The sequence below is a fragment of the Ostrinia nubilalis genome, chromosome 22 (assembly GCF_963855985.1).
Source record: "Ostrinia nubilalis chromosome 22, ilOstNubi1.1, whole genome shotgun sequence".
Taxonomy (NCBI): domain Eukaryota; kingdom Metazoa; phylum Arthropoda; class Insecta; order Lepidoptera; family Crambidae; genus Ostrinia; species Ostrinia nubilalis.
In genome coordinates, this window is record NC_087109.1 from 9,457,987 (window position 1) to 9,474,713 (window position 16,727).

The window sequence follows — 16,727 nt, forward strand, 5'->3', positions numbered from 1 at the left end:
ACCATGAATGCTGGCTGGGCTAAGTTTGCGAGCAAAGCCGCTAGCATGAACTATGTAGTTTAAAAGTTTGTTACTAGATAGAGAGAGGCTCTACGAAACTAAAATGTTCAGCAAGCTTTCTCGTGGTTGTTTGTAAAAGAAAATGTCAACAGATGGCGTTAAACACATACACACTTTGATACATTGATTAAGTATTATTGTCTCTATCCAGAAATTTCATTTAATAAATCTAATTTACGATTTAAACTAATAAATAATAAACCTCATAGGCACAATTAATACTTGACGTAAACCTTACGCTATAATAATACATGTTTCACCTTTAATTAAATAAGGAAGACCTTAAAAGGCAAAGTTTATAAATCTGTCGCTAGATGGCATAAAATAGCTATCTTTAAATAACTTGAGAAAGTGGGTGTTTTTGTTTGTAGAAAAGGTTTGTCATTTCAAGAATTGGGAAAATTCATCAAAATTGGTTCAGCATTTATAGCGTGAACGAACATACAGACTAAGCTTGAATTTGTTTTATTTATCATAGATTTTTGTTACATGCATAAAAAATAATGATGCTCATTATTATTTTGTACCAAATTATATTTAAAGCAGAACTGATAGAGAGAAAGTAATTAATTAAAATCCTAGTTAATGAAGTGCTTCCAGATAACAGTTTGGTGTGCTTTATCAAATTAACAATCAATATAAAGGTCCGAATACTATAATGACAAATACCTACATGACATTAGCATGAGCGTCCTATACTTTACAATGCAAAAGGAATGTAGGAAAAAGTAGGTAGTTAAAGTAAATTAATTAAATAAGAAAAACGCAATACACAGCATTAAATAATTCAGGAATCAGGATCCACATTCCATTTTGAGCAAAAAGAAAAAAAATCACTAACTTTGCTTCTAATTACCATTTACAGGCGAAAAGATATAAATTATTAGTTAGATTCCTAAAACAAATAATATGACATTTTCTATGTGAAGATATGAAAAACACAAGTGTATCATATCCTTTATGTCGTTAATGTGATAATATTATGTTTAGGTAAAACTATTAGTATAAAATGCGACATTTTCCCCGTAGCCCGACATTTGGTAGCTTACAGGGCCCCAAAATGGTGTCCCGGTCAATTTATTTAGTTTTTTTAATAATAGCAGCTAGTTCTGCCTACGTTTTAGTGGGTGAGTTTATTTTGTATCTTATTTGGAAATAAGTTACTTCTTTTAAACAATTTTTTGTGTGTATCAAAAGAACTAGATACTATTAACTATTTTCTGTTTTAACCTTTACATAATAAAATCTACGTTTTGTCACCACACAAAGTATTTGTATGAAATTACTTCCATTCAAAATCGTCGTATACGCGCAGTTAGCAGTCATTGACGTATGTAAGTTTATAACAAGCCCTTTTAGTTTGTCCCTTATGGAAACTGAACCCACAACCGAGAGTCGAGAGAGCTAAAACACTATTCCTCTGTGGTCTAGAGGAGTCTTTTTACTAATCAGCAATCACTTTTTTTTCTGATGCTCTTGCAAAATTAAAAAAAAATATAAAATGCTACCAGCTAGTTTTGACCTGGCTGGCTGGCTATTTTTACCCGACTGCTCCAGAAGGAGGGTTAAGTTTATTATAAAAAGTAAATTTTTAATGGATTTGCTTCCAGAAAACGACGACCCAGAAGAAAGCGTGATATGGCCGTCCGAATATTCTTATAAAGCTGAAGATATCGACCTGGTTAACGCCTTCATTGAGAACTTCCAAGTTTGGTAAGTTAAAATAAAAATGGACATTATCATCTTTACTGCACGAACACCCTTAAAACTCGTTCATTTTTGCAAATATGCAATTAAAAAGCACTTTTACACGTCCCAGTATTAACCATTCATCATCATCATTTCAGCCACAGGATGTCCACTGCTGAACATAGGCCTCCCCCAATACTTTCCATGTTGATCGATTGGTAGCGGCCTGCGTCCAGCGCTTCCCTGCTACCTTTACGATGTCGTCGGGATTAACCATTAGGGACAATAAATGGGCCAGTGCTGAGAAGAAGCAGCGCAAGAAACTCAGTCACTATTGTTAGCTTCCTTTCCCAATGTGCCCGAGGCAAATGGATCATTTGGCCTACTGTCTCCCTACGCTTGGATGAGTAACGGAGTACAGATTATCGCATGTTTGTCTCTTTATGTCGTCTCTAACGTCTCTAACACGGGGAGAGTGGGATTAGTCCTTTTCTACTTCTATTCCTTGCTGAAAGGGAGTGAATGGGGAAAGGGAAGGAAAAGAGGGAAAAAGAGTGAAAAAATGGGCTTATAGAATTTGAATCTAGAATACCCCATCAAACCCCAAGCGGTCACATAATATGACCGCGTAACAATTGATTGAGTACCTTGATTCGCGGGGTTGAAGGAATAAGAGCCACTTACTGACAGGCTCCACAAGGCCAGAAGATGGACCGACGACCTTATAAAGGAAATAAATAAGGCGCTGGACGCCGGCCGCTACCTACCGATCATTATGGAAGTCATTGGGGGATTGGCCTATGCTCAGCAGTGGACGTCCTATGGCTGATAATGATGATGATGATGATGATGACTGGCAGGCTCACAGCAATGAAAATGTACCATAATTTAACAGGTACAGTGCCGAGCACAACAGGTCTCGCATCGACTACAACAATGGCACCAACAAAATATACTACATCGCCGAGTCTGATGACGACATGGGATATCAATACGAGGTAAGTAATTTGAATTGAAGCTGAAGTAGCTATGGTCAGGGAACATAAAGTACGGTCAACTAGCAGCGATACAAAAGGTCGATACGACTGTCGAGTTGACAATATATTCTGTCTCTTCCCATCTTGTGTATTTATTTGTCGTAATGTCTCGTTCTCCCGCCAAAATATGTCAAAGTCAGACGGGTTCATTGGGTTTGTTTACATTTGGTATCGCTTCTCGTTGGCCGTACTTTAGTACGCAGAAATGACGGCCGAAGGGGGAGTCTTCCAGTGACTTGGCCCAATTTTAGCTTGATCCATGGGCCAAGTCGCTGGATTGAATTTTTAAATATTTTTTCTTCTAGTAACTATAACCTTCAATGTTTTTTATTAATAAATTGAACACAATATCAACAAAAATCTACTATAGAATCTTAGAGTGCCAGTCGCTGGAAGAACAAATATTAAAAAAATCAATCCATCGACTTGGCCTGTGGACCAAGCTAAAAGTGGGCCAAGTAACTGGAAGACTCAATGGGGCAGCAAGGTTTTTATTAATCAATTTAGTTACTGTCCATTTTTTTATACCAGAGCCTTTAGTGACGCCTGTGCTTGCTGCGGCGATATAAACCACTGTAAGGCCTGGTTTCCACCAAGCAGCGAAACAGAACAGCGGAGCGGAAAGTGTTTTGAATTACCAATCAGATTTATTGTTTCCACATCTCCTCTCCGTACCGCACAGCTCCGCTCCGCGCCGCTAAAAATTCTATAAAATAATTCGTCCGTCTGAGACTTCTCCGCCTTGGTGAAAACCGGGCCTGGGGGGCTACTCCGAAAATCGTAATCCGTAATTTCAAATGCTGCCATCCCTCTCACGCATAGCGAGATACCACCATGAGTGACGGTGACAGATAGACCCGAAACTACGTAAACAGCGTTTCGGAATAGCCCCCCTGACAGCTGTATGACGTTTCAGATCCACCCAATCACAACTGAAACTGTGAGGAACGAGAATATCTGCATCCAAAGCTACTCTGAGGGCGAGCAGCGTGATTTCTTGCCGAATCTTGATGGCTACGAATATTCGCGTGAGTATCCTTGACAGCTTTCGCTGATTGACTGATAGCTAACTTTTTTATTTCTTTTTTTTTATCCACAACGAGGAAGCTCTTGGCCTGTATCTCACCGGATGGTAAGTGACGATCAGGCCAAAGGTAGAAGCGAGCTTCACCCGGAATCCTTAACCACGGAGGAACTGGCTATCTTACCTCTAACTGCCGGAACACAATCATGCTGTTAACATTGTTGTTATGGCGACAGACTTAGGTAATATGGTGGTAGCCAGCCAGGCGGACTTAGAACAAGGCCTACCACCAACCAAACCGAACAGAAAAATCTGCCCCCACTGGGAATCGAACTCGAGACCTCTGCGTCTGAAGCAGTCACTTACAACTCGGTCAAGTTAACTGTCAGGTGACTTCCATGACGTCACATGTACAATATGAGTGTGTCAACAGACATAACTGAGAGTTAAATTTTTTAGATGAGGAACTAGAAAATGGCAGAACAGTGCGAGTGTGGATAAAAGAAGAAGAGTCAGAAGATGAAGAGCATGTTACTGTCAAATCAACGATGTACGTGTACAGGACCGACTACGACTTCGACGTGCCTGTCAAGTGAGTTATTTTGATTTTTTTTATCCATCTTTATGAAAATGACTTTGATATTTATTTATTTATTTATTAAAGACGCAAAACAGATTACAATTAAGATTTCACAAATTGTATAGCACGTAAACTTATGGGCTAAATTGTAACCTAACAACATGCATCCTATAAAGTATGTTAATGATGAATGTTACAACAAAACTTCAAAAATCAGTTTACATTTTACAAAAAATTAAGATGTTTATTAATATTATGTGTGTGAGTGTGAGAATAGTGAAAGAGGAAAATAAGATAAAATGGGAGCGATACTCCTTGGAAAGGCATTTGGACTAGACGTAAAAATGTCGATGTCCGGTTGGGCCAGTACGGTGTCATTGTAAAGGCGGCATTACGAAGCCTTTTAAGGTCTCTTTTGCCCCCTTGAAAAACTGACATCTTTACATCATAGGTACAGTATCTCACAGTATTATGTCAATTTAACCCTACTTTATAATGTTCCTACAGCTGATTAAATACATACTAGTACCTAGTGACATCGTATGATTTTTTGAGGATGCACAGTAAAGATTCCTTAATGTAAAAAAAACGCGATATTAATGAAATAAACAGGTTCGGTCCTTTTTACCCACAACGATGAAGCTCTTACAACCCGGACCCGGTTGAGTTAACTGCGCACCTAGCAGCCGTGACGTCACGTCGACGCTCTGGTACGGACGGGTGAAAGTGGGGTGATGTGCGGGTGCGCAGTTAGCTCGAGCTTCCGTCTCACCCGATGGAAAGTGATGATCAAACCGACGAAGGTTTTGTCGACTTTAGAAAGAATGAAATATTTATTACGATGAACATCACTTAGAGAACAAAGAAAGTATACGGAAAAAAGACAGAAATATCACATAAATATTACAAGGAAATAAAAAGTGAACTGAGCAGTGCCACCCTGTTGCAACAGCGATGCCCATCGCAATGGGACTCCACTCAGCATATGCCGTGGCCCACGGTGGGGAAGGCCACGACGCTAGTTTTCAGTGTACCACTTTCATATAATGTTCTAATAACTTCCAGGGTAATCGCCAAAGCCCTGAACCTTGTAGACGGCTCCATCCAAGCCAACATGATCAGGAACTACTTGCAGTTCACCTTCATCGTTACTGCTGATGAAGTCACCCTGAAAGATGGTAAGTGGTCCTTTGTGCTAAATTGATCTGATAGTGAATACAATAAAATCAAACAATTTATTATGCATTTTGCAGAAGACTGTAATGAACCAGTTGATGAAAATCCCGAGTTTAAAGCCATCATCGATCATTTACATCCTCATGACCCTGCTCATGTAGAGAAGGCATTCCACAGGTAACGTTAATTTCTATTTCAATCTTTAAATAATACCTACTCGTAATTTGCTGATCCCAAATATTTACCAGACTTTTTGTCCTTTCAGTTACAAAAAACATCACGGCAAGACGTACAAGCAAAATGAGCAGGCAATGAGGAAAGCCATATTCCACAAGAATTGGAAGTGAGTTGATATGCAAAAGATATAAAATCTTTTTTCTGTGAAGGGTGACTGTGACTAACTCTGCAGTAACACATGAGAATTCTCCTAGAAATGTATTCTTCGAAGGAACCTTTGTACAGCAGTGACGTCATTTGGCGGAGACGAATTTCAGTCTTAAAACAATTTTTACTACATGTATCTATCTCCCTTTTCAAAGCAAGGAAGTCACTTTACGTTAAGATCCTTCCTTAATCTTCTGATTAAAGGGATTCCAAGCTGCTCCCAGCACTCAACCTTCACTGGATAGGATTCACTGGTGGCTAAACTGTAGGTTCTTTCAAAGGAGTTGCAAAGGTGTGAACGAGAGATTATTCCCACCTCTCGTTCCCACCGCTGCAACTCCTGTGTAGCCAGGATCTATAGCTTGACCGTCATAAAAACCCAACCAATGAAGGTCAAGTTTGTCCCGGGGGAAAGTTAAACTGTCATTGGACCCGCAACGAAATTAATCAGAAGAACATAGGAGGAGTTCGAAATTAAGGTTCGACTTCCCTCCATTGCAAAGCGGATGACAGGTGACAAATAAAGGTTAACAACCTTTAAGAAAAGATATGCACCACGGACAATAAATATTAATTAAGGGGACCTATCGATAAAGATGGCATTAGTCACAATCACAATAAAAACATTTTTCAGAATTATCCGCGCTCACAACCTCAAAAACCTAGGCTACAAGATGGAGCTGAACGTCTTCGCTGACCGCACCCCAGAGGAGCTGAATATCCTCGCCGGCACTCGGCCTTCGTCCCCCACGGCGGTGGGGACCATGCCCTTCCCCCACTCCGACGAAGAAATAAAGGAACTGGCCGAGGATCTCCCTGACAGCTATGACATGAGGTTCCTGGGCTATGTTGGACCTATCAAGAGTGAGTTTTACTATAGTCTGGTCTGCGAGCCTGTAGAATTTTGTCCAATGACCCCAAGCTACCCATCCTTATCGCTCGCGCGTAATTATGTTGTTGTCGCGCTCGCACACTCACTGCGGGCGCCCGTCGCACAGTCGCGACAGGGTGGATCCGCCGATTTGATTCCGCGAGATTTATTTTACGTTTTTTGAAAAACTTTACAGGAATGCGTGCAAACTAGCTTAAACTGAAAGGTTAAGCAATGAGCTTTTTAGATCAGTGTGAGGCCCTTAGATTCAATCGTTATTTTAGAAGTAACAAGCGTCCAAATATTTTTTCACAAAATGGTAATGACGTTTTCCCAATGGTAATGATTTTATTAAAATGGTAATGATCTTATGTTAATGGTGATGACGAAATATAATTTTATAGTAATACATTAAATTAAAATAACTTGAAAACTAAAATTTAGATATAATTGTTCAGCTAAACACCAATTTTATCTATGTTATTTTCCTAGCTAAGCACGTACCTATTAAAGAATGGGTTGGAAATAAAAGTAAATGTATTCAATAATTTAATGAATTTATTGAATTTGGAACAATACGGACATTAGTTAAAATTTTTTTACGTTCCTAATATTATTCAGAATCAGAAAAAATATATATTTACACCAATGAGGATTTTGATTGAAAAATATGCCAAGCTACTCTTACTTAGACTTACACAACAGTCAACATACAAGAAATGAATAAAAAAACGTATTTTCGTAAACTAATAAAAAACCTTCTCATTTAAAAACAAAGCTTAAAGAACAATGGGACAAAACGTCCCCAGAACTGTAGCACTTTAATACCTACCTTATATGATAGACCATGCTAATACCCGACCGATCTCTCTAGCTACAATCACGGCAAAGGTCCTTGACAGTGTGCTTGACTCTCTACTAGATAAATATTTAAAATCACATGATGCTCAATTCGGGTTTAAGCCTGGACTGTCGACCGAGAGCGCCATCCTTAGTCTTAAGCACACTGTCAGGTACTACACGGATCAGGGGACTCTCATTTACGCATGCTTCCTCGACCTCTCCAAGGCGTTCGATCTTGTGTCTTATGACATCCTTTGGGATAAGATGAGGAGGCAGGGCATCCCGTCAGAAGTATCACAAATATTCCATTATTGGTATGCTAACCAGATTAACAGCGTAAGATGGGCTAACGTTTTTTCTGAGGAGTATGGGTTGCAGTGCGGGGTGAGACAGGGTGGGCTGACGTCTCCCAGGCTTTTCAACCTACACGTAAATGACCTCATTGTTGCCCTTAGCAGTATGCGTATCGGATGCTGGGTAGATGGTGTTTGTATCAACAACATAAGCTACGCTGATGATATGGTACTGCTGGCGCTAACAATGGGGGCTCTCAGAAAGATGGTGGGTGTGTGTGAAGTGTATGCTAAATGCCATGGCTTATTGTATATTGTGAAGAAGAGCGAATACATGGTATTTAAGGCCGCCAGTAAATGTCCAAACGTGGTACCCGACCTCTTGCTTAACGGGGTAAAGTTAAACAGAGCCACTAAATTTAAATATCTCGGACACTACGTTACTGATGACCTTAAAGATCATGTTGATATCGAGAGGGAACGAAGGGCGCTGGCAGTAAGGTGTAATATGTTGGCTCGCAGGTTTGCCCGATGTAATGACCATGTCAAGATCACTCTGTTTAAAGCATACTGTCAGAGTCTATACACGGGAAACCTGTGGACCACGTACTCGCAGAAATCGCTTAGCGTCCTTCGGGTCCAATATAACAACGGTTTCAGGATGCTGTTGGGCTTGCCTCGCTTCAAATGTTTGCTCAGTCGCACACTGACGGCTTCTTTGCTGTCCTATGCAAGAAGACTGCCTCGTTGCTCAGTAGGATACGGGCGAGCCCCAACAGTATCCTGAAGACCGTGGCGGAGAGGTACGACTCTCCTATTTATCCGACATTTCCTTCGGCTACTTCTTACCGAACGGGTTGGATAATTAGTGGTATGTTATAATAAGTAAATTACTAACATAGTTGTATAAGGCACCCATTTACTAACCATGTGGATAATTGTTATCTTTAAATGAATAAATTGAATGGAATACTATAATTTTATTATAATTATGACAGCTCAAGTGTGACATGTCTCAGAAAAGTTATATCAAAAATAAAAATTCATAAGCAACCCTGAAAAAATACATACAAAATCACTTTTGACCAACTTCAAAGGGCACGACAGCTTGACCCAGGGACAATTCGACCCCTGCTACAACTCAAACCCTGCGACAACTTGATTTTTTTCAAAACTCAACACTTTTAACTTACTTCAAATGGTTTCACGACTGCTGGACAGTGGCGGCGTAGCATGGGTTGGCACCCGGGGCATAGCACAGCACAGCACCCCCCGTCATAAGTCCTTAATGTAAGTAAGTTGGGTATACATATAGCGGGGAGGTAAGACACCCCAAAATGGTCCTCCCTTACGCCGCTGGTGGCTGGACCCTACGACTGCTTAACCCTACGACCACTCGAACCCTCCGACAACTTACACTTGTGACCCTGTGACAAGTCGAACACTGCGACACGTCAACCCCTGCGACTACTCTGAGCATTTATTGTAGATACAGTTCAGGCATTGATTGATGGAGCTAAATGGTTTACAATAAGTATCATAGTAGAATATTTTGGACTTGTCGTAGGGGTCGAGTTGTCCGGGTCAAGTTTTTGTAGGGTCGACCTTCGTTTAAAGTAGGTTAAAATTAATTTAATCGAGTTATCACAGGGGTCGAGTTGTCACAGAGGTCCAGTTGACCCCGATGACAACTATGATACTTATTGTAAACCATTTAGCTCCATCAATCAATGCCTGAACAGAATCTACAATAAATGCTCAGAGTAGTCGCAGGGGTTGACGTGTCGCAGTGTTCGACTTGTCACAGGGTCACAAGTATAAGTTGTCGGAGGGTTCGAGTGGTCGTAGGGTTAAGCAGTCTTAGGGTCCAGCCACCAGCGGCGTAAGGGAGGACCATTTTGGGGTGTCTTACCTCCCCGCTATATGTATACCCAACTTACTTACATTAAGGACTTATGACGGGGGGGTGCTGTGCTGTGCTATGCCCCGGGTGCCAACCCATGCTACGCCGCCACTGTCCAGCAGTCGTGAAACCATTTGAAGTAAGTCAAAAGTGTTGTGTTGAAAAAAATCAAGTTGTCGCAGGGTTTGAGTTGTCGCAGGGGTCGAGTTGTCACAGGAGTCGAATTGTGCCGGTTTTAAGCTGTCGTGATACCCATTGAAGTTGGTCAAAAGTGATTTTGTATGTATTTTTTCAGGGTTGCTTATGGATTTTTATTTTAGATATAACTTTTTTCTGAGACACGCATGTCACACTTGAGCTGTCATATAATAAAATTATAGTATTATAAGGTAGGTATTAAAGTGCTACAGTTCTGGGGACGTTTTGTTACATTGTTCTTTTAGGATACCATTCATAGTCATCATTACCATATACAAAGTGTCATCACCATAAGCCTAAATGATATGGTAATGATGTTAATGGTAATGACGAAAACGATTTTAAAATTATATAAAAATAATTGTCACCACTATTGGGACACCTCAATATCGCCATTTTTTTATTGTAATCACATGCTACAAAGTGCTAATTATTAGAAAAATATCGATATATTAAACTTACTAAATCGCACAAAATGGGAATGACGCGAGCCGATGACAAACTGCGAGTGTCTCTCGTTTTCGGAGTTTAAAAAGTCTCGGAGCTGCGTAAATTTTACGTGCATTCTGTTCTGTTACGAGCAACGAATTGAAGAGTGGGACGCGCGGACACAAGCGGGGATAAGTCGCGTCGCAGCCGCATTAAAGAACCTTTGATGCTGCCGCGATGGCTATGACGATTTCTCGTGACAATATTTCAATTCATGATTCCATTTTATTGGCTAATACGATTTCAATATAATTTTGTTATTTTGTCACGGTAAATATGTACATTTTAAATTTATAATCAAAATCTGGTCTGTGTATAGGTAAAGTAAAAAAAATTAAAAGACAACGGCAAAGGTCAGTACTTTTACTGTGATGGTAATGACGTTTAGTGCGTGTTTTCTTGATTATCGAAATAACTTGAAGTATTTAATCAATATGGATCATGGCGCCTTATGTGGAAACTTGTATGAATCGTTATTCAGAAGTTTAATTTACCAGAACTACAACAGTTTTTTTTTTATCGATCGGAACATAAGTTTTTTACTGTTTCGCGGATTTACCCGACAGCAATATAATTACGCGCGAGCGATAAGGATGGGTGGCTTGCTCACAGACCGGGCTTTAGTTATCTCTGCTGTATATGATTCGTCTTTGTATTTTGTCTTTGTATATGAAACGTGTTGCGAACTTTATGGCTACTTTGGATGTCACAAACTATTTACGCTGACTTATGAGAAAAAATGTGACTAGTACTTTCGTTTCAGATCAAGGTGAATGTGGATCATGTTGGGCATTTTCTACCACCGCCACCGTGGAGGGAGCACTGTCAAAGTCCAATGGAGGCCGCAACGTGGATCTCAGTGAACAGTCACTGGTAGACTGTGCTTGGGGGTAGGCATATCTTTTTGTTACTTCTCACCATAGTCACCATAGAGATCCAGTTCGATGAGCAGCGTACGACTGAACTCGACGCGAAGCGCGATGACTTGAAGGCCCGTCCATCTGCTGCCATTCACTATAATAACTATGTTGGCGGCGTGCTCAGATGCCCTCATTGTGCGAGGGGGTTTGCCGCGAAGATCGGCTACGTAAGCCATCTTCGGGCACACCAGCGCCGCCAAGACAGCTAGGAGTCGGAGTGGTCGCCATGGCCAAAATCGGTCGGATGGATCATCATCAAATAAGTGTGCTTACCACGAGTTTGGTGACCTCGCTGGCGATTGCGTCAAAAAAATCTATGAAGATCTTAGTTATTGAAAGTAACCGCTAGGAGCGCTCTACAGTTAGTCATCATGTAATGTCATTTTTTTACGCATTCGCTAGCGAGCACACCTAAAGTAGACTCATGGTAACATTTATCATGAATCGGAACTCTTACCCTAGGTCGCACTATAACAAACCATAGAAAAACAACGGTTAAAGTTGTTATTTCGGTTAAAGTTATGGTGAGGCAACACAGCCTTAGCAAATTTTCTTAACCTACGACCTCAACACGAGTAACTATTACAAACTGAAATGTCCTTAAGGCGTAAGTGTTGATTCCAGGCTGTAATTGGATTTTAGATCTAGGTCACAGGCTTACCATCTTTTTAATGATTGTTGTTAGGTAAAGATATGAAAGACAATCATTTAGGCAATAATTTATTGTTACTCTTTTATCATTTTTAGCTTCGAAAATAGTGGCTGCAATGGTGGTCAGCTCGACAAGGCCTACGAGTACATATTGAAGCATGGCATCCCATTTGACAGTCAGTACGAATACAGACAAAAGGTAATTAATCTTATTTTTACTTATGACACATAGCACATGAGTAAAGAAACGGAACAGAGACAAAGCTACATACGAATGCGCTGTCATAGGTACATCACTACAAGTGCAACGCGTGTGTGCGCGTTTCCACTGGCCGCTTGTCACGTATGAGCCGAAACCGCTTCAAACTACATAGATCAGACAGTGGTCAATCTCAGGGTGTGCAGGCGTGACGCGACACTCGAACGTCGTGCGTGTTTTGTTTTTGTTTTCGAGTTTCTCACATAATACGTACCTAGTAACTCCTGACAATTTTATTGCATTTGTTGAATTGCTTGAGCAAAAATTTCGCGAATATTTTGATCTTCATGTACAAATTGTTAATATTGGTAATGACATATTATTAGCACGTTTGCAAGATTGTACATTTCATAATTATGCCATGTGAGGGTTTCCCATTGGATTATTGGAAAAAACTATATTAGATTTAGAATTTATCATTCGATTAAAAGACACAACAAATTATTAAAAACCAAAAAGTAATAAAAATGTGAAAAAAAGAACATTTATATTTTTAATTTATTCAATTGTGCCAACCCTACCAAAATAGGTATAAATTGGGTTTTGTTAAAAGTTAATCTTCCAATATTGCTAATTATGTTGTTAAATATTTCTGAATTTAACAAGGGTTGATAGAGGAACGTTTTTGAGACCTATGCATGCATCACATTCAAAGTTTAGTTTCTCAAAATTCTCATTTTCCAGGATGGCTACTGCAAGGTTGACAACACGACCGACACCTTCAAGATCCGGGGCTTCGGACTCGTCACCCCCAGGAACCCAGAAGCCCTGAAGCTGGCTCTGGTGAAGTATGGACCCGTCTCCATCGCGATACGTGCTACGAGAAATATGTATTTGTACACCAACGGAATCTTCTACGACATAAACTGGTAAAACCTTTTCTACACTAATCATCATCATCATTATTTCAGCCATAGGACGTCCACTGCTGAACATATTCCTCCCCCAATGATCTCCATGTTGATCGATTGGTAGCGGCCTGCGTCCAGCGCCTTCCTGCTACCTTTATGTTGTCGTCGGATCACCTTGTGGGTGGACGTCCCACGCTGCGTTTTCCGGTCACTGCTGCGTTGGAACCTCAGTGAATAATTTTAATTTTTGTTTCAATCCACAGCGATGGCTTACACGTCAACCATGGAGTAGTGGTGGTCGGTTACGGCGAACGCGACGGTACCCCCTACTGGATCGTCCGCAACTCCTGGGGCGAAAACTGGGGGCAAGACGGGTACATCCTCATGTCAGCTCTAAATGACAACTGCAAGGTGATGGACTCGCCTTACTACCCTATTGTTTAAATTGAAGTGCAATATATCCCATGATATAGCGGTAGAAGTAAATAAAGTTACCACACCTCACTTTATTAGCGTCTTTTTCCTGCGGTTAAATACCCTCTTTTGCAGTGCATCTGATAAGCTTAATGTATCGTATATGTATTGCTTCGTTTCAAGTCTTTCTCTTGACTAATTTATTTCAGATTTTTATCCATCTACTGGTTAATGTTATTTTGTATGTATTTCATATATTTCACATATTACATTTAATGGTCTTACTTGTATTGTAGTTATTTATTTTTAAACTCGATGCTTCACAATGGATTTGCACGAAAAAGGGTGGAGGTGATTGGTGTACTATATTTATTTCTTGATACCGCTGGAGGAGATACTTTGCAATCTTTTAATGACCATGCTATGTACTATTTTGGATACCGAGACTTTAATAAATTCCACGTGCAAACTTTAATATTTGTTTTCTTTGTTATGGTAAATTACGTACTTACTCATAGGTGACTGTGGAGCGTAGAGAGGCTCCCTCACAAATGGCTTCGTTCTCTCGATCTATTTTCTTGAATACTTCTATCACACAGCATAGAAAAATAAATTACAATAACTAAGCCTTGAAATAAGATTTGCTATAAAAAAATATAATTTTGTGTTAAAGATAAACTATGACATGAAATTCGACACAACCAGTTTCTAATTTCTTCAACCAAGTATAAAAAGGCTACAATTTAACTTAAAATGTAAACCTACATAAGTAGCACATGGAAAATGTATCGCCGTAAGTTGAATATACTTTTGACAGTTCTGGCAATTCTGGCAATTGTCAATACCTGTGTCGGTGACGACGTGAAGAAAGAAAAATGTGGTCCAAGTAACAATTTCTGCAACAATCCAGATGGACAGAAGGCCTTTCAAAGGGAGCAGTTTCTCTTACATGATGGACATGGGCCAGATCCTAAGAATGCCGGATAGATATTCAATATTTAAGCTTTGGGGGATCCAGAAAATATTTCATGTTGTCTCTAGATTTTCTTTTTGATATTTTTTAAGACACCGCGCGGCAGACTTTTTGTCAACCGATAGTTGGGTCAGCTTATAATTTGTATGATGAATCGGCCGTTACCAATCAGTGTAATGTGCTTCCATATAATGTTCATACGTGGAAAACCTTGGGGGAGGCCTTTGTCCAGCAGTGGACGTCATTTGGCTGAGACGATAATGTTCATACTGATAAAACAACCGACCAACTATCGGCCGACTAAAAGCCTGCCAACTGCCTTGTCAAACCTCTTTGCTTAAATCATAGAGCTGGTTTTATGTGTCTGACTACTACATGCCATAGTATTATTTAAAAAAAAGCATTTAAAAAAGGCTGTCCAATGTGGTCGTGTGTTAACTTCGGATGTTTGCCCCCATTGCAATAAAATGGTTCATGAAAAGATTTTTCTTTGCTTAGTAATTTCCTTTCCCGATCCTTGTTAAGCACACACCTCATGGTTACAAATGGAAATTGCAGTTAAGCCAATAAATAAATAAAGAAGAATGGTGAGAATAATAGGATGCCAAGTAGGAGTTTTATATTAAAATTCAATAAATTCAAGGGATAGAATTGCATTGCAACCCTTTCATATATTTACCTACCTACTATAATTTAAATTTTTGTCTCAACCATATTATGTAGATTAAATTAAAATAAAATCCCAACGCTAAAAATGGAAAGTGAAGATTTCAAAATTCAAAAATAGTAGGTACCTAAGCTATAACTTATCGTTGAGCCATCAAGTTCGACAGAGATAAGGTTGCTTGTGGAAATAGCGATATTAATGTCGCGGCGGGGTACTGTTTGTATGGGACTCAATTGAAGTTTTGAGAATTTTGGCAGCTAATTTTAGAAGCAACATGAAGATCAACAAAGTTGATATGGGCTTGTTCCCACGGTGACATCCCGTCTTTTTCTGAAAATGTTTTTTGCAGGATTCCGTTTTAATATGAACGTTCACAAGAACATCTCTTTTGCAGTGTCCCGCCAAAACCCGATCCGTTCGAATTTCAAAAACATAATTGTGTGTTCTCACAACTCAGGGAATAAGCTCTAAGGTGATTTTTTTATAGCGCACACAGCCTCTTACCATCTCTGTGACAATACTAACGGTCTTATTCATAATAAAATGCTAATATAGGTTTAAAACCTACATTAGCTAAAACGTTTGATAGGCTTAAAACACTCTTATAAACCTCTGATAAAAAACGTTATTCATAATCGTTTACAAACCTTTGATAGCTAAAACAGAGTTTAATATTTTCTTTCCACAGACTATACAAAAAGAATGAACGAAAACAGCTTTTTTGGTGATTTAACTTGATGGACCATGTAAAATCATAGACAAATCGCAGAAAAAAAAAACAAAAAATTGGCAGCTGTGACGTTTTACTTACTGACATTGACATTTGGCACGAAAATTTAATAAAGTTTTCGGTTTTTTCGATCAACTCCCAAGTTTTATCAAACTTTTATAAAACTTGGGATTGTATGTTCTGGATTCTGTACCTCTTACCCTGTACTCTGCAATAAGCTCTTACGACGACCCGGCTAGTTACATCGGATACTAATTATGTCCATGACGAAGGAGAACAGACCGCCTAAAAGGCAACGATCAGAAAACTGGTTGGAGGAAGATAAGGTAGTACTTATTTTTAGCCTGATAAAGTGCCTACTAATTTTTGTAGCATGGTTTTATTTATGTTTGACGCCTAGTGTTTGCTTTTCAGTATTTGCTGAAAGAGTTGGTGAAAGAAAGAGTAAATGCAATCGAAAATAAAAATACAGACACTAACACGAATAAACGGAAGGTTGCGGCTTGGGCTGATTTACAAACAACGTTGGTACATCTTTTGATTTCTGCCTTCAATATAAAATTTTGCCTTTACCTGTAATTCAAAATCCTGTCATTTCTTTTTCAGGTTTAATTCAATGTGCGCTGGTATGAACCGCTCCATTACCCAGTTAAAATCGCAATGGAGCCTCATAAAAATCAGTGCGAAGAAAGACAAGACCATTGCTAGGCAGGCT

General features: G+C 39.5%; 1 protein-coding gene across 1 annotated transcript; it reads left to right on the forward strand.

Annotated features, from left to right (window-relative positions):
- The first annotated feature begins 1,102 nt into the window (after positions 1-1,102).
- LOC135082812 (cathepsin K-like) lies at positions 1,103-15,096 on the forward strand. The gene is made up of 13 exons (XM_063977573.1): positions 1,103-1,187; positions 1,671-1,773; positions 2,645-2,747; positions 3,703-3,814; positions 4,270-4,402; positions 5,456-5,568; positions 5,644-5,743; positions 5,832-5,909; positions 6,585-6,814; positions 11,311-11,437; positions 12,215-12,317; positions 13,062-13,246; positions 13,492-15,096. Exons 1-13 carry the CDS (start codon positions 1,121-1,123, stop codon positions 13,670-13,672), a joined length of 1,635 nt encoding a protein of 544 aa, XP_063833643.1. The 5' UTR covers positions 1,103-1,120; the 3' UTR covers positions 13,673-15,096.
- Positions 15,097-16,727: the final 1,631 nt, after the last annotated feature.

Bases quoted from the DNA above. Each gene is read 5' to 3' on its own strand.
- LOC135082812 (XM_063977573.1), top strand. From the start codon at position 1,121: ATGGTGTCCCGGTCAATTTATTTAGTTTTTTTAATAATAGCAGCTAGT. The intron at 1,188-1,670 runs GTGAGTTTATTT...ATTTGCTTCCAG, and splicing joins TTCTGCCTACGTTTTAGTGG to AAAACGACGACCCAGAAGAA. The intron at 5,910-6,584 runs GTGAGTTGATAT...AACATTTTTCAG, and splicing joins ATATTCCACAAGAATTGGAA to AATTATCCGCGCTCACAACC.